The sequence below is a fragment of the Colletotrichum siamense genome, assembly GCF_013390195.1.
Source record: "Colletotrichum siamense strain Cg363 chromosome Unknown KSG_Cg363_contig03, whole genome shotgun sequence".
Classification (NCBI taxonomy): domain Eukaryota; kingdom Fungi; phylum Ascomycota; class Sordariomycetes; order Glomerellales; family Glomerellaceae; genus Colletotrichum; species Colletotrichum siamense.
The window spans coordinates 902,327-927,058 of NW_023501016.1; the positions used below are offsets into that span (position 1 = coordinate 902,327).

General features: G+C 52.0%; 9 protein-coding genes across 9 annotated transcripts; 5 read left to right on the forward strand and 4 right to left on the reverse strand.

Annotated features, from left to right (window-relative positions):
- Window positions 1-144: 144 nt before the first annotated feature.
- On the forward strand, window positions 145-4,103 carry CGCS363_v004232 (uncharacterized protein; the record flags this gene model as incomplete). Its single annotated transcript, XM_036636081.1, has 6 exons — window positions 145-957; window positions 1,007-1,074; window positions 1,128-1,236; window positions 1,295-1,798; window positions 1,850-2,044; window positions 2,097-4,103. 6 exons carry the CDS (start codon window positions 145-147, stop codon window positions 4,101-4,103), a joined length of 3,696 nt encoding a protein of 1,231 aa, XP_036498597.1.
- Window positions 4,104-6,329: 2,226 nt separating this feature from the next.
- Window positions 6,330-8,243, reverse strand: lepB-7 (Transcription factor lepE; the record flags this gene model as incomplete). The annotated part of the gene is made up of 2 exons (XM_036636082.1): window positions 6,330-8,006; window positions 8,094-8,243. The coding sequence occupies 2 exons, from the start codon at window positions 8,241-8,243 to the stop codon at window positions 6,330-6,332; spliced, it is 1,827 nt and encodes a 608-aa protein (XP_036498596.1).
- Window positions 8,244-9,587: 1,344 nt separating this feature from the next.
- On the forward strand, window positions 9,588-10,997 carry apdF-10 (Aspyridones efflux protein apdF; the record flags this gene model as incomplete). Its single annotated transcript, XM_036636083.1, has 2 exons — window positions 9,588-9,968; window positions 10,038-10,997. 2 exons carry the CDS (start codon window positions 9,588-9,590, stop codon window positions 10,995-10,997), a joined length of 1,341 nt encoding a protein of 446 aa, XP_036498591.1.
- A 4,283-nt stretch (window positions 10,998-15,280) lies between these two features.
- On the forward strand, window positions 15,281-17,079 carry CGCS363_v004235 (Bifunctional solanapyrone synthase; the record flags this gene model as incomplete). Its single annotated transcript, XM_036636084.1, has 4 exons — window positions 15,281-15,449; window positions 15,563-15,874; window positions 15,929-16,023; window positions 16,135-17,079. The coding sequence occupies 4 exons, from the start codon at window positions 15,281-15,283 to the stop codon at window positions 17,077-17,079; spliced, it is 1,521 nt and encodes a 506-aa protein (XP_036498590.1).
- Window positions 17,080-17,464: 385 nt separating this feature from the next.
- On the reverse strand, window positions 17,465-17,935 carry CGCS363_v004236 (uncharacterized protein; the record flags this gene model as incomplete). The annotated part of the gene is made up of 1 exon (XM_036636085.1): window positions 17,465-17,935. One exon carries the CDS (start codon window positions 17,933-17,935, stop codon window positions 17,465-17,467), a length of 471 nt encoding a protein of 156 aa, XP_036498593.1.
- Window positions 17,936-18,586: 651 nt separating this feature from the next.
- Window positions 18,587-19,045, forward strand: CGCS363_v004237 (uncharacterized protein; the record flags this gene model as incomplete). The annotated part of the gene is made up of 1 exon (XM_036636086.1): window positions 18,587-19,045. One exon carries the CDS (start codon window positions 18,587-18,589, stop codon window positions 19,043-19,045), a length of 459 nt encoding a protein of 152 aa, XP_036498592.1.
- Window positions 19,046-19,196: 151 nt separating this feature from the next.
- CGCS363_v004238 (putative feruloyl esterase) lies at window positions 19,197-20,840 on the reverse strand (the record flags this gene model as incomplete). Its single annotated transcript, XM_036636087.1, has 1 exon — window positions 19,197-20,840. One exon carries the CDS (start codon window positions 20,838-20,840, stop codon window positions 19,197-19,199), a length of 1,644 nt encoding a protein of 547 aa, XP_036498599.1.
- A 948-nt stretch (window positions 20,841-21,788) lies between these two features.
- Window positions 21,789-22,941, forward strand: CGCS363_v004239 (Isoflavone reductase-like protein; the record flags this gene model as incomplete). The annotated part of the gene is made up of 4 exons (XM_036636088.1): window positions 21,789-21,872; window positions 21,925-22,209; window positions 22,272-22,598; window positions 22,651-22,941. The coding sequence occupies 4 exons, from the start codon at window positions 21,789-21,791 to the stop codon at window positions 22,939-22,941; spliced, it is 987 nt and encodes a 328-aa protein (XP_036498598.1).
- Window positions 22,942-23,126: 185 nt separating this feature from the next.
- CGCS363_v004240 (Chitin deacetylase) lies at window positions 23,127-23,989 on the reverse strand (the record flags this gene model as incomplete). Its single annotated transcript, XM_036636089.1, has 2 exons — window positions 23,127-23,279; window positions 23,339-23,989. The coding sequence occupies 2 exons, from the start codon at window positions 23,987-23,989 to the stop codon at window positions 23,127-23,129; spliced, it is 804 nt and encodes a 267-aa protein (XP_036497440.1).
- Window positions 23,990-24,732: the final 743 nt, after the last annotated feature.

The window sequence follows — 24,732 nt, forward strand, 5'->3', positions numbered from 1 at the left end:
TTTCCATAAACAACTGCTGAATATCTACAGCCAGCACCCAGAAGGAAGATTCAATATCGTCGGAACTCAGACTACCATGATCTTCAAGCACCTGATCTTCATGAACTCTCATGTCAATTCCGCCTGCTATCCAATCGACGCAAAATGCAATGCCAGGACACCGAACAATATTCCCCCGCCAGCACGGCATCAAGTCTCAGAACGGTCATATTCGACGACTCAGATTCGTACAACAGCGCAGCACCAAGCCCCAAGACAGTCAACGTCTACGATGAAGACTGGTACATACGGAACACCCGCGAGCACCCCGACCCCGAGGTCGTAGAGGCGAACATCGGGAACGCGAAGCGAGGCAAAGACGAGAGCGCACTGTACATCGCCCGCCAGAAGAATGGCCGTCCGCACGCCGTCCTCGCGGGCGTGCACATGCCCAAACCTCCGCCCAAAGGGGCATACGCAGGGCGCTGGAATTACATCGAGTTCGTCCCGGAATGGAACGACCCGTTGTGGGTAGACCCCCAGCTTGAGATCGACGAGGAGGACCCCCACAAGCGCCTGGTTCGTCCGAAGGATCTGCTCCGATATCTGCGTCCTGCGCAGCGCCCCGAAGACCAGATCCGGAAGCCCACGGCTATGGCGCTGCGATTCGGCATCTTTCCCATGCGTCAGGACGGCCGGTCTAGGATGACGCCGACAAGAAGCACATTTCGACAGTTTACTGTCAACGGCACCGCCAACAAGATCAGTGGCGAGGATGTTGCCAGAGAGGCTGAGGAGCTCGCCAAGAACTGGGGCGATGACAGCGTCGAAGCGCTTCTGGAAAGATACGCAAGTTTGGATCCCAGCGGTAAAGGCAGGCTTTCGGAAGAGAGTGCCTTCGTCCTGAATGCCATGAGGAGCATGCAAGAGGACGAGGACTGGCAGAGGATACTCTTTCTGGGAGCTACTACCAACGAAGTGAGACCATATTCGTCGAATGACAACAGCAGCGCTAACAAGACCTCAGCTATTGGATCATGGCGTCTTATCCTTCGGAAGCGACTCCCGCATCACGCTGAAGAGCCCCGTGCATAGGTATGAAGTCATAGCCCATGTTCGGAAGACAAGTGCAACTGACTCTTTGGTAGACTTTTTCGTAGGGATAGATGGGAGTCGCCTCTTTGGCGCGGTGATAGCGAGAACACGCCCAGACTAGTTTATCAAGTTGGAAATCACAAGGGCGAGCTAGATCCTGGCGTATGTCAATTGCTTCTCGCAGCTTGAGGAATGCTTGCTAACGGGCAAATGCGAACAGAGCGATGATTATGTATGGGAATGTCTTCAGCCCGCCTTGGTACTGGCGTCTCGAATGCTGTTCTACCTCGAAGGACACGATCCTTTTTGGAAAGCGCTTTGCGATGTCTGGAACAGAATGCCTGTTCCAGAGTCACGCGACGATCGTCCGCAAGATCAGAGAGACCGGTGGCCGCTGTTTACTTTCTCCAAGAAACCTGACCCCCTGCCCCCCGGTGGCCAGCCCTTCATCCCGCCAGAGTACTACCAGCTCCTGGATCCTATCGAAACCACCGCGAACGTCCTCAACGACTGGCTGGTGTTGAACATCACAAGCACATTCCACACTGAGAATGAAGCAGAAGGGCAGCCCCTGAACGGCATCACGTTTGCCGAAGACGATGGGACGATTCGCACATGTCTCGGCGCCGACGACATTTATCCGTTGCTTGTGCAGGGGTACACTACGGATGAACGACTTGTGTTTTCCTTTCGTGTTGCGACTACCTTGGTTCATGAGATTGCAGTAAGCCTCGCAGGAAGCCTCGTGATGATGCAGCTAGCTAACACGTCACAGCACGCTGTGACCTATGCCCACAGGAACTGGATGCATTCGCCTGGGCCTTCTACCCTGCCGATTATATCTGGCCATCCTGCCGTGGAAAATTCGATTGCCTCCATAGGAAAACTTCTTTTCGCTCATCAAAGAACCCCGGAGCCGTTCTTCGAGCAAGAGCAGAGATGCGAAGTGGGCTTCTCGTTGGAGAATCACGTAAGACGCCTCCCTAGGGATTCCTTCCACTGTTTTGTTAACAACCTTGAAGCTATATGGAGGTACTGCCTGGCCTTTGATCGGCAGGAGTTCACATGTCCACCCCAAACATCTGTACTCTACGGCTTGCGGTCTCACTCTGTATCGCTGGCCGCGGGCGTTACACCAAGACCCTCCCGGCGACGACGAAACACGCAAAGACCCCAGCGACGCGATCCTCAAAACCCCGGTTCTTGTTTCGAACCAGTACGCGACGTTCATATCAGTAGCCCAGGTGCTCCGCTTCTTCACCGAAGAGTGGTGGACCACCGAGATCCCGCGCTTTGGATCTGCCGCAATGCGCCTCAACACAGACATGCCCACCAGGATCCTTCCGCCCCCTGACCGGACGATGCCAACCTTCGAAGACGCAGACCTACTGCCGAAGCAGTGGGATTTGTGGAACGAATGGCCTGATGACCTGCTCAAGACAAATCCTTTGGTGTACGAGTTCCTGATGTCCCTGACCCAGGAGCATCTGAACCTGGCATGCGCGAAGGCCAAGTGGCAGGTGGACTACCTCAGCTGGAAAGAGAGACAGTGGTTGCTCCTCAACACGGGCGCGCAGGCTAACATCATTGTTATCGAGGCTGTGATCGGGGCGACTTACCGACGGAACCTCGTGAATATGACGCATCAGGAGCTCCAGAAATGGAAGGACGAGGCCCTGTTGGGGTACCAGAACACGTTGGCCCGGTTCAGCAAACGCATGCAAGGTCGCAAGCTGAAATTGCCGGCACCGTCGCTGAACCTCGCCAACGCAGACACATTCTGGGAAAACATCGGCACCGTGGCGCAGGGTGCCGGCCGGAGACTCGCCGAGCTTTTACGGACGTATTTCGGAGAGCTTCAGTACGAACTGCACACCATCATGGGCTTGTACCTGGACATCTTCAACCTCGGCGACGAGGATCGGATCAGGTTCACGGTACAGCCGGTGATTCGGACCCTGAAAGCTCGGGCCCAAACATTGGCCAGTCTCCACGAGGAGATCATCACCCTGGTCAACCAGCCGCAAGCCACGCGAATGTACCCGGGTATTGCGGAGGAGTTCAGGCCCATGTTCGAACGGGGATTCGAGACGACCAAGTACTTGTTCGGGTGGTCTGGGGAGATCACGCGGATCAAGCTGGAGAACTGGGCGCTGCTCCTCCCGCTTATTCCCAACATCCATATTGCGCACCGTCCGTCTTCGGCGCGGTTGTTCACCTTTGCGCGGAGGGAGATTGAGCTGTTGCCGGCGAAGGAGTTTGAGGCGGTGCAGAACTATGTGTGCACGATTCAGAATGCGACGAGTCACACCAAGCAGGCAATCAACACGATCAATGCGGATAGTCTGAAGCGGGACGTCGATTACATGCTGCGGGGAGCGGTGAGCAGGATCAAGGACATCTTTGGCGGTGTTCTGCACGAGGCCTCGGACGAGGCACTGGACTCTAAGGTGCCTGACGTGGGCGAGAGGCCGATCAAGAGGGTGAAGTACAACCCGCCTAGTCTTGAGAAACCGATGCTAGTCAAGGCTTCGACAGCTGCAGCTGCGAGAAAGTCTGGCTTCACGATACACGACTCAAAGAAGGCGCAGTCTGGGAGGAGACGCGCCAGTGTGATGCCGCAGAATCATCCCAGCACAATCTCCAACAACCACCAGGCGCAAGGAAAGCCAGCAGTTTTCGGTATTTCGACCATTGACTCCCATACCCCCAAGCTGCCCACCGCAGACATATTTGCCATCAAAACCGCAGGCTTCGCGCCTATGGCCGGCGTCGAGCACACCGGCTCCAGCACTCTGGCTCCATCGCACCCCGCGTCGGTCAACTTATTCGCGGCGCCGTATGCGCTGACAGGTACGCTGACCGAGGACTTGGTGCGCGAGGCCGAGATGATGGAGGAGCGCAGGCATGCACTGTTTACGAATAACCATGCGGGAGAATATTGTGATCCGAAGGGCAATGGGCTGGAGTCGCCGGAGACGCCCAAGTTTGTGAGCAGGTTCCCCAATCCGAACGATGGAACGCCTTGAGGGAGTGTTTTGGAGGCGGTCTTCCGGGCCTGGGGGTATCGGAGTTTTGACTTGATTTCGCTTGATAGAATCGTTATTTTCTCACAGTTCCTGTTATTAAGAGACCTACTTTCTCGTCACAGATTCTGGGGACGCAGCTGTGGTATGTAAACTAGATCTGGCAACCCGGCATCGCCGGAACGCCGACATTGACGATCCAAGATCCACTCAGGCCGCCGCCTTGGGATCGATGCTGAAGGCTTATTGTATAAACTTCACCACCGTTCCGACCGACATATTGCGTCTTATTCTTGAAATCGAGGCGCCTCTTACTTTTACCCAGCTAGGCTAGCGGCACGTTGCGACATGTGGGGTTCACGACTCGGTTCGCTCCGGTGGTTTCGGCGGAGCCGCCATTCCGAGCCCCGCTCTTCGACGTTGAAGCCGCCGGGCGCCGCCGGGGCCGTGTGATGACGGTTGACCGTGGTGATGACGGTTGACCGTGGTGATGAGAAGCTCGTACTTACGAGCTTTTGCAACTGAGGACTTCTAGAGGAATTGCCATATAAGTCTCGTTATGTCTTTCTGATTGTCTGGCTTCTACAGTTGCATGACAAACCGGGTTGTCCAACACTAATAGCTTAAATACTAACACAAAAGGTAGCTATGTTAGAATGAGTAGGTCCTTAGGTTAATAGAGATAGTAAGGTTCTAGAAGAAGAGGGGGCAGTAGCTGCTTAGTAGCCTTGGTATGATTTGCAATTGCAGAATCTTAATCTATAAAAAGGAAACATCCAGAACAAAGCAAATATTAAGTGCCTGGCGACACAATACATAGAGTAAAACATCAATTTCAGACAAGAAGCTCTCAAGCTCCCAGGTAAGGAAACACCATCTCCTCATCCGACTCCAAGATTCCGTTCAAGTAAGCCGTGATCAAAGGATCAATCCCAGCCTTACCAGCCTTAGCAACCCAATCCTTCATCTCAACAGGCTCGAATTTCCCCTCATACTCCTGCTCCAAATGCTCTCTGAACTTGTCAACAGGTACTTTGACTCCGCTGGAGTGATGCTTGAATGACACGCCTCCAGTCCTGCGTTGAGCCATAATCAGGGCTGACTCAACAACACCCGTGGCAACATCATCTACAGATTTGAAGTCAATGTATCCCCGGCCCCTGGTCACGAGAGGCGCACACCTCATTTGCAGCGAGTATCGCAATATAGCGTTCATGCTGTCGGAGTTGGGCGCCTGGTCGCCGACGACGATGCAGGGGCGATGGACCTCGATAGCCCAGGCCTTGTCAGTCTGGTTGGTGACAAGCTTGTTCAGACTCTCCAGAAAGACTTCGCCAACCCACTTCGTCGCGGTAAGTCCCTCTCTTCCGTCGCCAGCGGGCATCCACTTTGCCATGGAACAGGGCACTTGCTCTGTGTTGCCGGCGAGTAACGGGACTCGGTTGCTAGAGACGAAGAGCAATGGCACAGAGCGAGGGAGTGCCAGCGCGGCGAGACGATGCGTAGCAGAGACATTTGGGGCCTTGAGGGCAGCGTAGTTGTTCAGACAATGTCCACTGGAGCCGGCATGGATGATGATATCAGCTGTATCCCCGAGGCAAGATGCCTCGGAAGGGGTGAGGCCGAGGTGAGTCTGCAAGACTCCCACCGAAAGTGTTGACCGTCTTACTTGGGTTGGCTTCGATGGCCTTACGGATATCGCCGTGACTGCTACCATTGCCCTGTTGGTCGTCTTCGAGAGCGATGCAGTTCACGGTCTGAACTGCGGGCGTTTGCAAGAGGGTTTGAAGCACACGACCGCCGAGGAAACCATCCGCGCATAATGTCAAAATGTCAAGTTGGAACCTAATTATTGCTCGCATGCCCCATCATTGTAATGGACTTGGTTAAGAGACTGAAACTCAAACGCCTTATTTCCTTCTCAAAGTCTTGTTGATTGGGACCACGATGGTCAGTATGTTTGTACGTGTATTTTGCGGATCAAGCTTGGAGACGATAGACGGGTCAGTGGGCTGAACCAGTGTTGGTACACACATGTCTTGGTCGCTTGATCATTTCCGTCTAGAAACGATGACCTTCCCATTCACAAATGCGCATAATTAGCCAGAAGAAAAAGAGCACATGAGCCCAAACACTCGGCAGAGGAATTTCTGAATGACGAGGGCTGAATTCTAATCATTGAAACCGTTTGACTGTTGTCAATTATGGTCTCTGCATGCAAGCCCAACTTTAAAACACGAAATCTCCAGATTTCGTATCGTCGTTGAAGACCCAATCCTCCATCCCTTGCCACAACTCCATAGGTTCTGGCAGCTGTCCCAGTATGGCATCAATAGTCTCCGCGCCAGCGGCATCCATCCCTACTTCTTCCGCCATACGTTCCAGAATTGGCAGACACTTCTCCTCCACACCCTTCACAGCTTTGATCAACTCGCCAGCAACCTCATCCTTCTTCATCAATCCCACCATGCTCCTTATCTGTGCTGCTACCAGATTCATAAGCAAGTATCCCTTCACGTTTGTCTCTCCGGCCTCGATGACCCGCAAACACCACATGCGCGCCTCTTCCATCACAGACATAAGGTCCGGCCGCAGAGGCGTGGGACCAAGAAGGCTGTACTCTTCCTCTTCCTGAAGCTGGGAGCGCAAATCGAGGGCGATCAAGAGCGCGGCGTGGAAAGTGGCAGTCTGATAAAATCCGGAGCTGCACGACGCCAAGCGAGGCAGGTCTGACTCGGTCTCGCCAACGCCCGGGTTTTGGAGACCATTGGAGGCGAGAGCCGGAGGCGGGCACGCAGCACGCCAGATACGGAGTGAAGACTCGACCACGGTCTTTTGTGAGTATGTGTATGCCGTACCGTGTGCGGGACCGAAGTATGGCGCGTGCAGGGATATGAGGTAGCGCTGCATGTGGAAGTCGACAAGCTGGACCTCGGACTTGGCATTTTGAGCTTTTGAAGAGGAGCTGCTGAAGGCTGTGCGCAAGATTCGACTCAATCCCTTGAACGCCTCTCGCAGTTCAGTGTCGATACGTAGGGTATCCTCATACGTTCCTGGTGACACACGGAGACCGTTAAGAAAGTTCACTACTGCGAGACGTTGCGGGAAGGTCTGGCGCAGGGCGATCGCAACCGAAACCTGCGTAAATGCACTCGGCGGCCTAGGAGTTGGCCCATCGGCTTCTAGCTGCTCTTCGTCAAAGTTACCAGGGGGCGCGGTGTCAAAATCGGACATGGATATGAGCGGCGCTCCGCCGGAGCTTAGACTAGCTTGGAGGTCCACCTCCAGCACAGTGTTCCAGAGACGCCGCCGCATCTCGGCCTCGTAAGCGGAACGGCCAGGGAGGTGGTTGGGGTCGCGATGCAATCCCATGTGCATCGCCTTGCGCAGTATGGTGCCAGAGAGAACCCATGCAGAGTCACCCGCAACACCAACACGTTCCTGGGCGAAAAGGAGGAGGAGGTTGGTTTGTAAGAATTGGATGTTCAAGCGAACCTTGAAATTAGGCTCGGCCAACCAGACTTGGGCCTCATATACCCAAAGAATCGCCGACGTTCGAAGTGAAAATTCGTCATCGTATGTGACGGCGCCAATGGCAAGGACCAGTTTCAACTGTACGAGAAAGCCGGGGTCGGGGACTGTGTCATTGACCCAGAGCGCTTCATATTGCCGCCGGAAGGTGGGCAGATGAAGAATACGGTATATGGACTCAGTTGTGCGGAGATAATTGTCGAGCAGAGCGTCGGCAACCTCTTTGCTAGGGAGTTTCGAGTTCGGCGGCGGCGGCCACGCTGGTGTTCGTCGGGCTTTGATGTACCGAGCCAAGGACTTGCATCTTCCTATACCGGCCCAATTCGTATCGGGTGTGCCTTCATACTGTCCGAGAGTGCTCAAAATGTCACGAATCTGCGTCAACGGTCAGTATATGCCATGGGTGACTGACACACAGCCGCGTGAGATTTGATGAGGTCTTGCCAAATGTGCAGTGCTAACTGCCCAGTGACTTTGTCCAAGCAAGCGCGTCTTGAAACTAAGGCCATTCGCTATCAGGGGTTGATCTTGGCCCAGGAAGGTGTCTCTGGTCGAATGAATGTGAAATGTGCCTCCAAGTTGTGAGCTGATGATCTCCACATCCGCATCCATCGCGGACGCGCGGACTGTAGCAGGTGCCGGAGACGATGATACAGCTGGGGACGATGAAGTGACTGGAGAACGACGAGGAATGGACTGAGATTGGTTTGATAGTTGACTCTCCAGCTGCTGTATTCTGAGCTGCAGCCTGAGCGCTTCCGTGCCATGACAGGATTGGCCACTGGCACTGGCTGGGTTCGGCGGCTGTGTCCAGCTATTGGCGGCTAATGAGCCTGACATTGACGGAAAGCCGGTCGATGTCTGTCTGGATATACCGCTGCTCGACGGTGTCAAATACTGAGATTGCGGCTGCGCCGCTTGATCTGGCGCATGCTGCGTCTGGTCGCTCGAAGACACTGAAGGTGGTACCTGAGACTGGTTGGGGGCGTCATTCTCGTACGCACATCCGCTGGCCCCAGTCTTGGACCGGAGACAATTAGAGCACGGCCTAGCACGATTGCATCGGATCTTGCGCTTATGGCAGAGGGTACATGATGTAGCCGGCCGACGGCTTCGGCGCCGTGCCTGACAGTCAACTATGGGACCTTGCATGGCTGAGTAGTCTCGTTGCACTGCATCGGGATTTGTTAGTCAATAGCAGGACTGGGGGAAAAATAACGATCTTTGGCGTGAAGTCTGCAGTTGCCATAAAAGTTGACTCACGTTTTCTGTGCTGTGTTCAAATGACTTGGGTGGCCGTGAGTTCGTAAATGTGTCCTTCAACAGTTGATGGAATAGAAACCAGAATGATCTGAAGATAAAATTTGGTACTAAAACATTCGAAGCAGTCGTCCGAATTCGTTAGTGATACCCTTATGAGACGAAAACTCCTCGAATGGACGGATCTGACAGACTCGAGGGGGAAAGTGGACCTAGAAAGCCGACCGATGTCGAGGTTGTGAGACAACATTGAGGGAGAATTCCGAAAACAAGGACAAGATTGCCATCTGATGACCCTCGGCGCGCGGTGGACACGGGAATATGTTGGACTGACCCCATTTCCGAAGGAACTTCACCAATCAGGCAAATTACCGTGATCCACCGACCTTTGCGGCAGAGGGACATCTTCGGCTTAGCCGACTTTTGAACGAATTTCCCGACTGAGATCCCGAGTCCGGACGCCGAGTCCGAGTCCGTCCACGGGGTGTTCACAAGACGGGGCCGCCGTCTGCAGTTTTATATATTGGGTCTTCCTTCGTGCTCTCAAGTCTGAATGAAAAGCCATCCGTATCACGAATCAAATAACAAACGATAAAATTGCGACATCAATAAAAACAAAAACACCACGGCAACGGCCACAAAGTTACGAAGCAGGAAATCGGCTCTCTTCCATCTTACACCTGGCAAAATCCGATAATGTCGCCCGAGAAGACTTCAAGAGCGGGCTTGCCCAGCGAGCTCGACGGCCACGCAGCTCCACACTCTTCTACCGGCGAGCACGACAGTGCTCACTCCACCAACTTTCTCAATCACGACAACGAGAAAGCCACAAATGACCCAAACGCAGCTCCCGATGGTGGTTTCCGCGCTTGGATGGTTGCTGCTGGCTCTGCGACAATCTTTTTCTGCACTCTTGGTCTTTCCAACTCATTCGGTATCTTCCAAGAATATTACATGACGCATCAGTTGCAGGGCCAGTCCGCTTCCAACATCTCTTGGATCGGTTCCACGCAGTCTTTCCTCCAGTTCTTCACCGGCATGCTCGCGGGGCCGTTGTTCGATCGTCATGGCGCTTTGGTAAGGATATCTCCCTTCTCGTATGCTGCGGAAACCTCAATCTGAATTGATACTAACACCATCTGCCAGATCATGTACCCCGCCGCCGTCCTCTATGTCTTCGCTATTATGATGCTTTCCCTCTGTTCCAAGTACTGGCATTTCATGCTGGTCCAAGGCATTCTCATGGGACTCGTCCAAGGCTTCCTCCAAATTCCCGCCTTCGCCGCTGTCGCCCAGTATTTCGATAAGAAGCGGGCCGCTGCGCTTGGTCTTGCGGTTGCTGGCTCATCTGTCGGCGGCGTCGTCATGCCCATCATCCTGTCAAAGTTGTTCAACAACTCGCCCATCAGCTTCGGCTGGTCTGTGCGCATCGTCGGCTTTATTGTCCTCTTCTTTATGACCTTTGCCGTCATCTCCGTCAAGCCTCGCGTGCCGCCCCGAAAGACCAAGCTCTTCTTACTCGACCCCTGGAAGCAGACCCGTTTCCTCATGTTCACCGTCGCGCTTTTCACCATCTTCGTGGGTATGTTCACACCCAACTTCTACCTCCCTACCTACGCCGTCTCCAAGGGTATGGGCGCCGCACTCGCCGGTTATCTCATCGGCATCATTAATGCTACCTCGACTTTCGGCCGTATTGTTCCGGGTATCTTGGCAGACAAGTATGGCAACCTGAACACCTTTTCCATTGGCTCTATCGCCACCGGTGTCATTGTTTTCTGTATGACATCTGCCACTGATAATGCCGGCATCATTGTGTACGCCGTTTTCTTCGGCCTGGGCTCGGGAACCATCATGTCTGGCGCTGCTGCATCGCTGTCCCGGTGTGCTCCCGATCCTAGCGAGGTGGGAACGTACATGGGTATGGGTATGGCTGTGGCGGGTGTCGGTGCCCTGATCGGACCTCCTATCAACGGTGCAATCGTCGGAGCTACGGGCAACTTCTTTGCGGTCTCTATGTTCAGCGGTGCGATTACCGTTGCTGGCGGTCTTTTCGCCTTCACCATCAAGACTACGGACAAGGCTGGTCTCTGGGGCAAGGCCTAATTCAACCATCTCGGAGGTGCAAGCATCGGTATAGAGTCAGCGGGAGATATGAAGCATCAACATTGGCGGGAAAGCAAAGGCACAAAGGAAATAGTACCATGAAACGAAGGAGACTATGATGTTGAAACTTTGCAAACGGCTGGGCCTCATGCGTGGCGCATCTATTGTATTAAAGAACATGGAGCAGCATTCACTCCAGCAGAAACCCCGTTTCATAGGGCTTCCAAGATGAAGTGTACTTGTCAAGCGCTAAGAAACGATGCAGCTATCCCATTTAAACTTCCTTCAGGAGTATTGTCAACCACAGGATGGGAAGAAAATGTCTCTTGAATTGACAATCAGCATTCATATCCACGACGTATCGTTCATGACCCGCCGCCACTGGGAATCTCAAACCAGTATCGCGGTAATTTCAGCAATGTGTCGCCGGAGCCGAAGTTGGGAGCATATCATTGTGCAGAGCTGCCGCTGGTGTTTGGGACGAGCAGGGAGCTTAGGGGGCAGGATACGGAGTTCGAGGGACAGGTTGGCAGGAAGATGGAAGAGCTGTGGGTTCGATCTGCGGGGGATAGCGAAGCGGGCTTGGAGGGGGCCTGGGAGGGAGCTGCGAGCGGGAAGGTGATGAAGATTGGAGAGGGGGAGATTGTTGAAGAGGTCGGGGTGGATGGTGTTGATGAGGGGTGTGAGGAGGTGTATGCTTCGTTCCGGGGCTGAGATGCGCGTGCTCCCTCTCTCGGAACGATCCCAACATTGGGGTTGGTGTGGTGTTTATACTGACACCCAGCACCAGCTAGGCCTCACATGAGCATGCTTTCGTGGAAGCTAAAGGAAACCTAAATCCGGTCGTTAAGGTACCTGGGCCCTCCGTAGCTGCTTCGCAGAGGGCACATATGGCTCAAAGAACGACAGCGACGCTTGGAGCGGGTCTTCGTCGCCTGCTTCAGCAGAATTCATCGTGCGGATGTTGGGATCCAATGGGTGTGAGGTGTGAAACCTGGCTACTGCATCCCATGCGCTGAAAAGATATTGACGCATTCCAGCGCGAAAGCCCATATCCCATAGAACATGGGCCCGTCCTCCTTCGACCCAGTAGCGGAAGTAGCGGCCATGACGATGATTGATCTTTGGGAACCAGACATCCAGCCTTTGAAGTCTTAGCATTTCAAGAGCGGCGCAAGCTGTCCATAGCAGGGGGTCTTGACTCCGGTCAGGAAAGCTGAAATTTCGGAATCCGTAAAGTGTTATAGACAGACGTCTTAAATTCGGCCAAGCTAGCGGCGAGCTAGAATTGCCGGAACTAAAGATCGAGAAAAGAGCTTGAGCATCAACGTAGTGAGAAATATGAAGAGCTTCTAGCTGCATGCTGACTTGGTCAAGTGCCATTTTGGCGTTCAAATCAACACGTAATCGCAGGCAAGCTCTCTGGTCCAAGTTGCGAATTATGAGTGATTTCACGCCTTTCGGCACGAAACTACAGGTATCCTGATAGAGTTCCGCAAGATCGGGATTTTTCTGGTCAAAGCCATATTGGAGCTCGGTAAGATTGTCGGACATTCTCGAACAGAGAAGTGACAGAAGCCCTCCGTGCGAGCATCGAATGTGACAACGTTCGGCGTTAAATTCCAGGTGTTTAATGGAACGTACGCATTGAATCAATTTCTTAGGTCGTTGTAGAAGGTTGCTGCCACGGTGAAAGAGGTCGCGGGAACAGGAATTCGTTTCGATGATCTCTAGGTCGAACGACATGTCTTTCCATTTGCTCAACGTATTGACGAAGGAGTCAATGATATCGACAAATGTAGCGTTAAATTCAAGGCGTCGTGAGAAGGCGCCAATAGGGATGTTTGGGAAACCGAGTGGGTCGAAGTCTATCACTAGACGCAGCTTTTTTAACTCTCGTTTCCGCTGCCCGGAAATGTACTTGTCGAGTGTTGAAGCAGTAGTTCCTCTGGATAAAATGCTGGTGCTTGTTACGTAAAGTGTAACTTCTGCGAAGAGGATAGGCTCGATGATATCCTGCCAAACGCGACAAACCGTAGCATATTGTGCTAAAGAGTTCGGCTGTTGGGCAATGATATGCTGAAGGATTTGAGTCTTGAGTTCTGCAGGAAGGCTGTCTCTCATCGTGATAAATGTGACAGTCGGGCTATGAATATTGTTGTAATGTAATTAAAAAAGAATAGGGGAATTGTAAAAATGCGTTAGGAACCCCTTTTATACCGATAATTGGCAGCCGGCAATTCAAGACCAGCAATGAGCTGCGCACCTGGACGAAAACACGACCTAGGACATAGACAGATGGCTTTTTCCACTTAATGAGAAAAGCATTCATAAACGCCACATAAAAGGACATAACATCATATTGTCTGCTACCTCTTGAGCCCAGTCACACCCAATCGAGATTTTCGCCAATCTTGAAATCTGTGTTTTTGGTCTATCTACGTCCGCCATTAAATGATCCAGGTTCATAAGAGGGCCTTTGTCACGCTCACTCGCATGATATCGGATGTTGCATACTTAGCTAATGGTCGTGAGATATCGTTTGTGGTATTACCTCATGAGGAAGTGCATCGGACCAAACGTGGTTTGAATGCTAAAGAGTTACAGAGAATAGAGTCCCTCCTTGAACTGGAAAACGTCTGGGTGTAAGAGTGCCGACATCGCCCTTTTCCAATACCTTCATGTTAGTTAAAAGTGACATAACCCCGACGCCAAAGGAGCGAAGTCTCGATGAGATGATTCTGAGTGCCCAAATATCAACTGTCTCGTCAGCCCCGTCTGTATTGTCAACAATAAAGATGGAGAAGACATATGTGCAGACTGTTGAGAGGTTCGCACTCAAAGAAGTGGCGTTTCAAGAAGAACCTCTTCGAAGGGTTGTGGCGTACTTTGTAGTTATAGCTCAGTACTCCAGAGTCGCAGAGTCGGAAGCAACTAGGCTCAAGGCAGTAGCCCGTCTCCGACCTTCAGTCATCTCGAGCGTCGAGCATCGTAGAATGCATGCCGTGCTGCAATTGCCGACCCGGCTGCGTCCTAGAAGCTGGAGGGGATATCATCATAGGAGCATTTATGCCGAAGGTCATCGGAATGTAACCAAAGCCCCATTGTGAAGCTGACCGTCGAGCTCAATATCAGAAGCACGCCTACTGAGCTGAGTACTCGGCTGGATCCGTACTTGCTTCCGCGGTGGTTTCATCTCTGGGCTCGGTAACGAAAACGAAAACGAGGGCTGCGTAGTTCACCAGGCGGCCCCACTAACCGACCCCCAAGATCGAGATGCCGTCAGCCCCTGAATTAACAAGCGATCAGGAAGTTCAACACTGCCGTCCACAACAACAAAAATGTGGAAGATTCGTCGCCAAGTTTCGCGAGGCTTCTGTTTAAGCATGCAAGGTGATGCTACATCTCCGTAGCGTCGTTATTGTCCTCGCCCGCATGGTTTCCTTATGTTGGCCCTTTTTTTCTAGTTGTCTCTTCTCAATAATCCAATTGGCCACAAGATGATACCGTAAAGCGAACGCCTTGGCTTGGGGTTGCTCTCGCCTACTGTACTATATATCTTGCGAGGACACTAGCTACCTAGCCTATTAGCCCTTGCAAACTATCACATGAGAACCCACATGGTATCTATCCTACGGGGCAAATGCGAGCCTCAGTAGCATATGAGAATCGGGCCAGTATACCTGCCTGAAATGAGGCTGTCACGCGCTGCAATCACTACGCAGGAATCGTGTGGCGCAGCCGGAGGGTCCAATCGGCTAAATCTTTTTCGGGGCTTTTCCTGCGCCATTAGACTTAGAATATGAGCTTCTTGTACACGTTCATTCACTGTCGGCCCGACAAACAGGGCATTTGGGTTGATGAGATCGGTATGCCAATGGATAGAACCCCTTTTCATGTCATTAGCTGGGTAGCTCGGAAAGACAATAGTGTATTTAAGTTTGACTAGGCTAGCTGACTGTAATATCCAGCAGGCTGTGATGCTACGAAGACTCATAGATCAATTTTGAACCAGCTGCGGAACCAGACCTCGGGTTTTCGTATAGGAGTCATCGTTGTCGGGACACTACGAGGCCGGCTGTAGCGGATCATGAAGCCTCAAAGCGCAATGAACGTCGGCACGAGATGGACCTGAAATGAGAAAGTCTGCCTGCGCGGCATTCGTATAAGAACCAACGAGAAGCCTTCACAAAGACTCCTGATCTTTCATCATTCTCATCCTTTCTACCTAGTAACCTGCAACTTACCGTTACCCATACTCGACCAATCTTGATCTCGTCATGATGGCTCTCCGCTCCTCTTCAGCCAAGTTGGTGCTTGCCGCTCTTATGAGCACTGCGACTGCCCAAAGCCTGGGGCAAAACACTTCGTCTGCCTGCGATACTCTCCAGCAGACTCTTGGCGCCATAACCTCCCTGCCAGGTAGTGACAACTATACCAACGCAACCCAAGGTCCGTCTCCCTAAACATCCCAGTTCACTTTCAGGTTCTTTCCATGCGTCCTTCAATACCTGCATATCATCGACGTGTCAGATCTGGTTCAACATACTAATCAAACAAAACAGACTACTTCAACGCTGCTGCTTATCTGTCCCCTTCCTGCGTTGTTGCTCCCACAACTAGTCAAGAAATGTCCAACATTGTGGGAATCTTCAACGGCACCAACACACAGTTTGCAATCAGAGGTGGCGGACACATGACCATCGCTAATGCCGCCAACATCGACGCGCCTGGTGTGCTAATCGCCACGTCTGGTTTGAGCAAGCTGATTCTTTCCGACGACGAGTCCATTATTGAGGTCGGTGCGGGAAACACATGGTCGGACGTTTACCGTTTCCTCGAGCCATACAAGCTCGCCGTTGTTGGTGGACGAGCTGGTGAGTGAATGTCCCTGACCGCATGGATACGCTGTGGGTGACTAACCTGGGAAGGCTTGGTCGGTGTGCCCGGATTCCTCCTCGGGGGAGGTATCTCGTTCTTCAGCAATGAGAACGGGTGGGCCTCTGCGAATGTTGTCCAGTATGACGTACGTCTAACTCTCCCTGTATCGACCCCGGCCGCCTCCTCAAAACATCGTTCGATGATGCTTGAGCGAAATACCCCTTGTAGACTCAGTTGGCTAATTTTCCTTCTATAGTGCGTTCTCGGTAATGGCGATATTGTATCTGCGACCGCTTCAAACGAGTACTCCGACCTCTTCTGGGCACTCCGCGGCGGCGGCAACTCCTTTGCAATTGTCACTGGCTTCCACCTCAAGACTTTCTCTCTACCCGAGGTTGCGGTTGGCGAGAACCAGTACAGCCCGAGCTCGAGCGCGCAGTTTCTCGACAGCATCTATAGCTTTGCTCTCAACGGCTCCAGTGATTCCCGCGTTGGAATCGAGCCCAGAGTCCAGTGGATCCCGTCGTTGTACCCCGACCCAAGCTACTACTCCATTCTTTTCAACAACGGCAACACCACCAACCCGCCTGCCCTTATCAACTTCACTCAAACGATGGAACCTATCAGCTCGTCATTCATCGTAAGACCCTCCATGTACAACTGGACACAGTTCGCGGACTCTAGTCGGAGTCAGCTCTCTGGCCTGAGGAGTGCGTTCCACGTCGTTACCATCAAGGCTAACCGCCAAGCCCTTGACATTGTGCACGAGGTGTTTCTGGACATGATGAAGACTCAGATTTCGGGGGTAACCAACGTCATTGGCAGTCTTGCCTTTGTCCCTGTCACCGAGCACTTCTTGAGTGTGTCTACCGCTAACGGTGGCGACCCTATGGATGTGGATGCCACCCAGGGGACCTACATCCTGGTCGAAGAAACTGTTGTCTGGTCAGAGGCCTCGGACGATGCCAAGATCGATCAATTTCTCACTGACTTCGACACCAACGTGACGTCGCAGATCAATGCCTTGGGCGACGTCATGTCTCCGTTTCTGTACCTGAACTATGCTGGTGCCGGTCAGCCTGTCTTCCAGGGATATGCCGGTGACAACCTCCAGAAGATGAAGGATGTTCGCGCCAAGTACGATCCAGATCTTATCTTCACCAACTTGATGCCTGGTGGCTGGAAGGTGGAGGCAGCCTAGGATTGATGCACGAGTGCTGCATGAGTCTCAACTAGATATGTAGGTAGTCTTCACTCTTCAGAGGCCATGGAGCGGTTTCAAATTCGGCATGTTTAGGACCATGAGGACCAAAAAGTCTTTTCAAGGATCGTCAATATATTAGATGTTTGTAGGCCTCGCAAGACATCAAACAGTTATACATGCGCACTGGTTCATTTGATAAATAACAAGCTCAAAGTACTGAGTTATTTATATGACGAGGCACTCATGGAATGCCGGGTTTGAAGACATCGAGCATGACGAAGAGCTTTTCATGTACTCCAATGTGCTGTTCACCTATGTCGTATACAATTCTCTATATAAGACTTAGGAAGCTAGTAAATCGAGCTTCAGGCCTGTTGCATGACTACCACAATGGCAGGGGGTTGATAGCGTCGGCCGGCTTTGGCATGCTGACTCCCCAATGCTCAACGATGCAAGTGCCGTTCATCCTCCATAGATCCACCCACCCAAGTGGCCCACTGCCGACCTGCTCGACGCGCTGAAAGATCCAAGCACGGTTGTTGTCGATTCCCTTGTTGATGACGGTGAAGTTGACAGAGTCGGGATCAAAGTTGGCGAGGTAGTCGAGGACGTTCTGCCTGCCGGAAAGCAGGAAGGGGTCGTGTTGGATGTAGCCCTCATCATAATGTCTCGGGACACCCTCGGTGTATTGTTGGTCGACGATAATGGTCTGAACTGCCTGCTCGAAGATGGCTCTCTGCTCTTCGGCCGTTGCAGGCCGAGGAGGGCAGTACGATGCCGGCTGTGTTTGTTCCGCTTGTAGTGCAGTGATTGTTGATGCGAAAAAGGCAATTGTGGCGTAGAATGATCTCATGGTGTCTGATGTAAATACTGGGACGGTTTAATTGGTTGTCAAGTAACAAGATTTGGAATAAGTGTCACGGAAGTTGTTTCCGGGCAGACAGACATCTCCTATTAAATACCTGTCAACCATGTACTGCCAACTTCCGGAGTCCGTTCTCATTTTTCGTTGAAAAGAGTCCTTGGAAGTTCGGAGCCATCCACCATCGAGGCGCAGCGTAACCTCATTGAAGGGCCCCAGTGAGAAATATGAGTCCGCCTTTACAAATACCGCCTCCTTGTCAATGAAGCATTCCGTAAGCAACACATCTCTAGATCTCTGCGTTTAAATGACAAAATGGCACGTGCGTAGCGCGCGGTTGAAGCTTCTTCGAACCGCTTGCGGAGCCAGGTGACGACGAGGTTGCGCGAGCGAATAATGTTGCTGGAATGCTCCGAATCCCGCGGTAGTCCGACTTGGCCATCTAGCCGGTTCCACTTCACAGTCGGAATCAAAAACGCGACTTGACTAAGAGTATATCTCTATCATGATATGAGATGCTGAACATGTCAAAATAATTGATAAATACCTTAGGGAAATCCGCGCTGGAGTTGGAGGTTGGCGGCGAATCAACCTCCTCATCGTTTTACTCATTCAAACTTGAACTTTTGGACCGCAGTCGCTATGAAGATCAACATCACCACCTTCGCCACGGCTTTCGCGGCTCTTACGGTCTCTGCGCAAGCGGTCTACTGCCCTCCTAGATCTGCGAGCCCAAGCGAGCAGCGACTTATTCTCGCCGAGTTTTACCAAAAGCTCTATACCGACATGAACGCCACCCAAGCCCTCATCGACCACATGGCAGAGGACTACATCCAGCACAACCCTTATGCACTCTCGGGTCTCAACAATTCGATCGAAGCATTGTCGTTTGTCACACCGGAGACGGTGAAGTTCAACGTCACATTCAGTGGTATTGATGGGGACTTGGCTTTTGTATACTTGAGAATGGACATTGCTGGAGAGCCACGTCCGAGAGCGGTGGTTGATCTATTCCGCTTCAACGGGTCGTGCATTCAGGAGCATTGGGACGTTATGCAGGAGAGACCGGACAACGCCACAAACCCTCTGGATATGTGGTAGACAGCTCCCAGCATGGGCTCGGAATCGCGACCCCATACATATATGCACCATTGTGTGCATCATAATACTATCTGAACAGTCTTAGATTATCAGAGTTCTGGGTATGAATTTTAACATTTGCGCTGTATGCCTAGATATTGCGACAAAACCTTCATAGTTCGTCTTTGACATGGTTTCCTTCTCCATTCGCCACCACTGCAGTCTTTTCGCATGAATATCCAGTCTTCACAGACAGCGGTTTGTTAGGATAGACGCAGATGGGCGGTTCAGACTTCGTCTCGACCTTCTCCGTTCCAAGAGCGACTGCAGGCAGGCTTTCTGGGGCGGTCCCATCCTCAACCCATGATCTCAGAGTATCAAGTGCCTTCAGTGGGTACGGAACTCCAGCAGGTGCTACGCAATGCGTGGCTCCAGGGACCTCGAAATAGCGGTAATAGTCTTGAGTCGAGACATTACGAGACCTGTCGAGAGCCAGAACGCGATCGTAGTATTGCCGCATAGCCTTGACAGGAACAGCCTCATCATTCACGGAATGCCAACTGATCATCTTCTTGCCCAGTTGATGGAACCGTTGAAGGTCGGGGTTGTTGCTGCTGAACACACCGTCCCATTCGTTGACGCTGTCTCGGAATATTTGAACGTACTCGGCATGCGTCATCTTCGTCGGGTCAAATGATGGGTCTTTCTTCACCATGAGTCGGATCCAGTCGTCGGCGATTGTGAAAGGCCGTCCACCAGAGCAAGTCTCTCCTTCGCAGTGAGTGTTGGCGATCGACATCATACCGGTAACTGCGGTGCCAACGGTGACGCCCGGAAATAGCTGGTTTCCTTCAAGGTCAACCGGGCCTTGGAGCAATGCCTTGTAGACCTCCACAGCCGTGCTTGAAATGGACGTTGACTTTCCTTGGCAGTCGACAGTAGTTCCCGTCAATGATGCAAGATCGAAACCGCATGATTCAATGTCTGCAGCTTTACCACAGGACTCGGCCAACGCAGCAACAATTGCCTCAAACTCGCATGCCTTAGGGTAGATGCCTTTCCGGTTCATGATGAATTGCGGCCAGTACATCGCCACCAGAAGCGACGAGAAGTTGATTGCTGGACAGCTTGTTAGGAGACCATCGTAGTCTTCGGGGAATCGCTGAGCAATTGTGAGACCCTGCCTGCCACCAGTTGAGCAACCCTGCCAGTAAGAGAACTTGGGAAGTGACCCGTAGGCTTCACGGATGATGTGCTTGGATATGACGGTCATGTCGTGGAGAGCTCGGTGCCCAAAGTTGACAATCAATGGATACTCCAAGTTCCCTGGGTTCTTCATGAGCCAGGTATCGGCAGTTGCAAACATGTTGTGGTTGTAGCCCGCGTTCGTGGTTGCGACTGCATACCCCTGTGACGCTAGGGCGGATCTGATGTCGGCAGCCATTTCTCCAGCGGACCAACCGCCTCCTCCAACGCCAACGTAGCGTCCATTGTAGTTGGACGTGGGTAGCCAAAGCTGAACAGTGACATCGTCGTTGTGGCCGGGATGCGTGTATGATATTGTCACATTACAAGCCTGCACACCATCCTCGGTGACCAGAGTAGCTTCCGGTAAGAATGCGGCCTGGGGTTTGAAGCCATTCAAAATCGAAGTAGTGATCGACAATAGTTGAGCGCCATGCAGGTTGGGAAAGGAGTAATTCTCCTTGGAGCAGGGTGTCGTCTTGCCGGCGGCAATCTGGGCGAACAGAAAGGATACACCAATCTGAAAGGACTTGACGCCGCGGCGTTTTGGCGCGGTGTGAGGGAACCGCATGTCGATCTTCTCAAGGTGCTGGCTGAGAGACACCTATAGACTCAGTGAGAACAAACTCGAAACCAGTAAAAGAAAGTTTGGTTATAGACAGTAACGAAAGCAGCTTGATGCTGTTGGATTTGATTCAATAATGATTCAGTTGGGCTTCCCGTTATTAGCCGAGGTCAAATCAAATAACTCATCAGACGCGTCAACAGCGGTTTCCAGAGCCCCACGTTACAAGAACCCCTTGGACGTCGCTGTCCGCCAGGATCCCGACTTAAGCGGACTCCGCGAAAAGAAGAAAGTCCGCGAGTGGGATCGCCATGGCCAATGCGCAGTCGGTAGCAGGTATAAACGACCGCCTTCCGCGCGATCCACGGCACGCGTACCCGTCTAATAGACGAACTATGCATTGTATTGGCTGCCAACTTTCTGTTATACTTTGGATCCAGTTCTACCCGTTGAGCGCAATTGTACGACTTTTTCAACCGTGTTTTATCCCCTTAGAGGTGCTGTAAAGTCATTTCGCGTCAAGCAGAGGGAACGCCAACCTTCCACACACGGACAAAGACGGGTGCGATTTGGTTCGTATTCGCAGGAATACGGACCTCTACATCAACCCGTAGAAATAACTCTACACATCAATGGCAGGCGTCTATTGATCCGCGACGGCCCTAGCCTAGTCCTGTACTCTAAATCCAGCCAGTCGTAGACTTTGGGAATGGCCGCTGTCTCAGTAGCGGGGTGCTGATCGACGCTTGAGCCGCCAAGTTTGGTGAACAGTCATTGCGGCGAAAGCTACAAGAAGTTGACTGTGGTATCGGCCGATTGACGGAACTTCATTGCTTCAAATGACATGGTACTGTAATGTGAAGATAAATACACGCTGATGTCCCAATTTCTCAATCGGTGTCATCGCATCAATCTGCAAAGTCCCAAGATCAAAGTGTCACACAACCGCTCACCATGAGAGTTAGCATCATCGGCGCGACGGGCGAGACCGGCCAGTCCATCATCGACGGCCTCCTGAAGTCGACCGAGCCCAAATATGTTGGTGATTCCTGCGAAAACCTCACGATTTACGCAACTAACTCATGGTCAGGATATCATGGCTCTCACTCGTCCTGCTTCACTGCAAAAGCCCGAGGTGCTGGACCTCCAGAAAAAAGGCATCCACGTCGTCGCCGCTGATCTTGAGGGTCCCGAAGATGCGCTCACGGAGATCCTCAAAGGCACAGATGTAATGATTTCTGCCATCAATGCTGGCAATCTGATGGCTCAGATTCCTCTGATTAATGCATCCAAAGCGGCTGGTGTCGGCCGATTTATTCCTTGCTTTTTCGCCACCATAGTCCCTCCCAAGGGCATCCTGAAGCTGAGAGATATCGTGAGTTGAGCATGCTGACTCGGCAACTCGATAGATCAGTCTGGAGCTAACGTGAGTAATAGAAAGAGGATGTATTGAATCATGTTAAGAAAGTGCGCCTGCCGTACACGACAATCGATGTCGGTTGGTGGTACCAAATCACGCTGCCGCGTCTTGCATCCGGTCGCATCGATTACGCAACCACATTGGTAACTGATGGAATTGGAGGGGACGGAAACATGCTGTCAGCTATCACTGATGTGCGTGACATTGGGACATATGTTGCTCGGATCATTGCAGACCCCCGCACATTGAATCACATGGTCTTTGCCTACAACGAGTTGATCACTCAGAACCAAGTGTATGACTTGTTGGAGAAGATGAGCGGGGAGAAGGTCAAGAGAAACCATGTAAGTTCGGTTCAGTCGAAAAGCCGCAGCATCGTGACTAAACGGTCAACAGATATCGGTTGAGGCAATCAAGGCCGGGGTCGCTCAGATGGAGGCTTCTAACCTGGGGCCGGAGTCACCAGAGTTCTACGAACTGATCCGCTTTCAGTACTGGCATTCTTGGGCTATCCGTGGAGACAACACCCCCGAGTACGCGAAGTATTTGGGTTACTTGAACACGAAGGACCTATACCCGGACATTGGGTTCATTCCGTTCCAAGAATATGTGCAGGAGGTACTGGATGGAAAAGGCAAGAGCGTCTACGAAAAGTCGGAGGATTTGAAGCCACTCAAGGTTGAATGAGAGAAAAAATCATCTTTGCTTAGCAATACCACCGATCGAGGTGCGCGAGCCTCTCGGAAAAGGGTACATGACGGCTCATCATAACCAAAAACAACCCCATGTACATTCGTCTATCATAAGGCTCTCTTTTGGTTGACTAAGGAAATTTCCGAACTGATCATACAAAGTTGACCGCTCTGGGATGTTCATGGCGCCGTAGCCGGAAGGATGCGATCAGTCCTGTACCAGTTGCCCTCGGGATCGCCGAGACATTCGCCAACAGGAACTCCCTTCAAGTTCTTCTCTTTCATAACTCGAAGAATTTCAGGAAGCAGAAACTCAGCGGTGTTTTGTTGAACCTTGCAGCTTGTTAGATACGCAGTTCCTCGACATCGTCGGATCTCCGTGGTTGACTTACATCATGGCACAAAGTAAGGGTGCCGCCATTTTCCACGCCGTTCTCAAAGAGATCCAGGCCTGTGAGGTTCCCCAATGAGTTGTATTTCCAGTCGTTGGTGTCGATATCAGCACGGATGACATGGTACTTGAGATCCTTCATGATGGACAGAGTCGCAGCGCTCCAGCTGAAGTAAGGAGGGCGCATGTACGTCGGACATTTTCCCATAATGTCGAAGAAGGCATCCTCAAGTTTGGTCATCTGCTCAACCACGCCCTTATCGTCAGTCGTGGCAAGGTCGGCGTGACTCCAAGTGTGATGGCCGACTTGGTGGCCCTCGTCGAGCATGCGCTTAATTCTAGCTCGGTTTTCATCGTTCCTGATATCGCCCAGGAGACTGCCCGTTACGAAGAAGGTAGCTTTGACTTGAGCCTCGGCAAGTAGGTCGAGAACGTGATCGGTGTATTTGAACGGGCCGTCATCGAAGGTGAGAGCAAAGGTATTCTCGACGGTACAGCTGCTAATGACGGTGCCATACGGAACTTTGGTGGGCGGGGTGATCGACGTAGTGTTGTTGTTGACGCTGGTGTCGTTGGCTCGGGGCTGCATGCGGAAGGGCCCGGCAGCTGCTCCCAGTACGATGGAGAGGGTAATGACTGTGGTGTAATGCATTATACTGTAATGACTGGTGGGTAAGAAAATGAGTGTGATGAGGAACGAAGGTAATTCACATTTTCGAAAACGCTGAAATGAGCAACTAGAAATATGAATGCCTAGTACGGTATTGACTGTAGATCAACGAATTCCCGTAGAATGCCATCCCTTCTTGCTGGCCCACTCTTTCTTCTTGCTGGAGTTGTCGCAATACAGGCGAGTCAGCAATAATAATGTCAGAAAGCTTAAGCTATTTTTTTCAACGTACCTCCTGCAACATTTTCAATGACTAGCGCTTGGCAGTGCCAGTGCCGCTGAGCTGTGGTTACCAAAAATAGGCTGTCAAGTGCTTTGCTAAGCTCTGAAATAGCGAGCGGCCACGGTAATGCCGGGCAGAAGTCAGTCCAACGCTCCTTGTACAGCTCATCTAACAGCAAAGAAGCCCAGAAATGTAAATAGGCCGACTACTGGTTTCATCCCAGCTACCATAGATGAAGAGAAAGAATCAAATAAGGCTTCTTTCAAAATCTCCTCAGCCGTGTCCCCGTCTAGCAATGAAGCAGGAAGCAGATTAACCATAGCTCAAGAGACGCACGTCAAGCAAGCTGCAACACTGCTTTTAGCACGTTCCATACGACTCCTTTGAAGACAGCCATGGCGATGATGGTCACTCGCTTTCGGTATCACTGACAGACCCCTTGGCCAATTCCGAAGCCGTCTTTGCTTGAAACCGGACTGCCCCGACCGCTCCACTCCCCGAC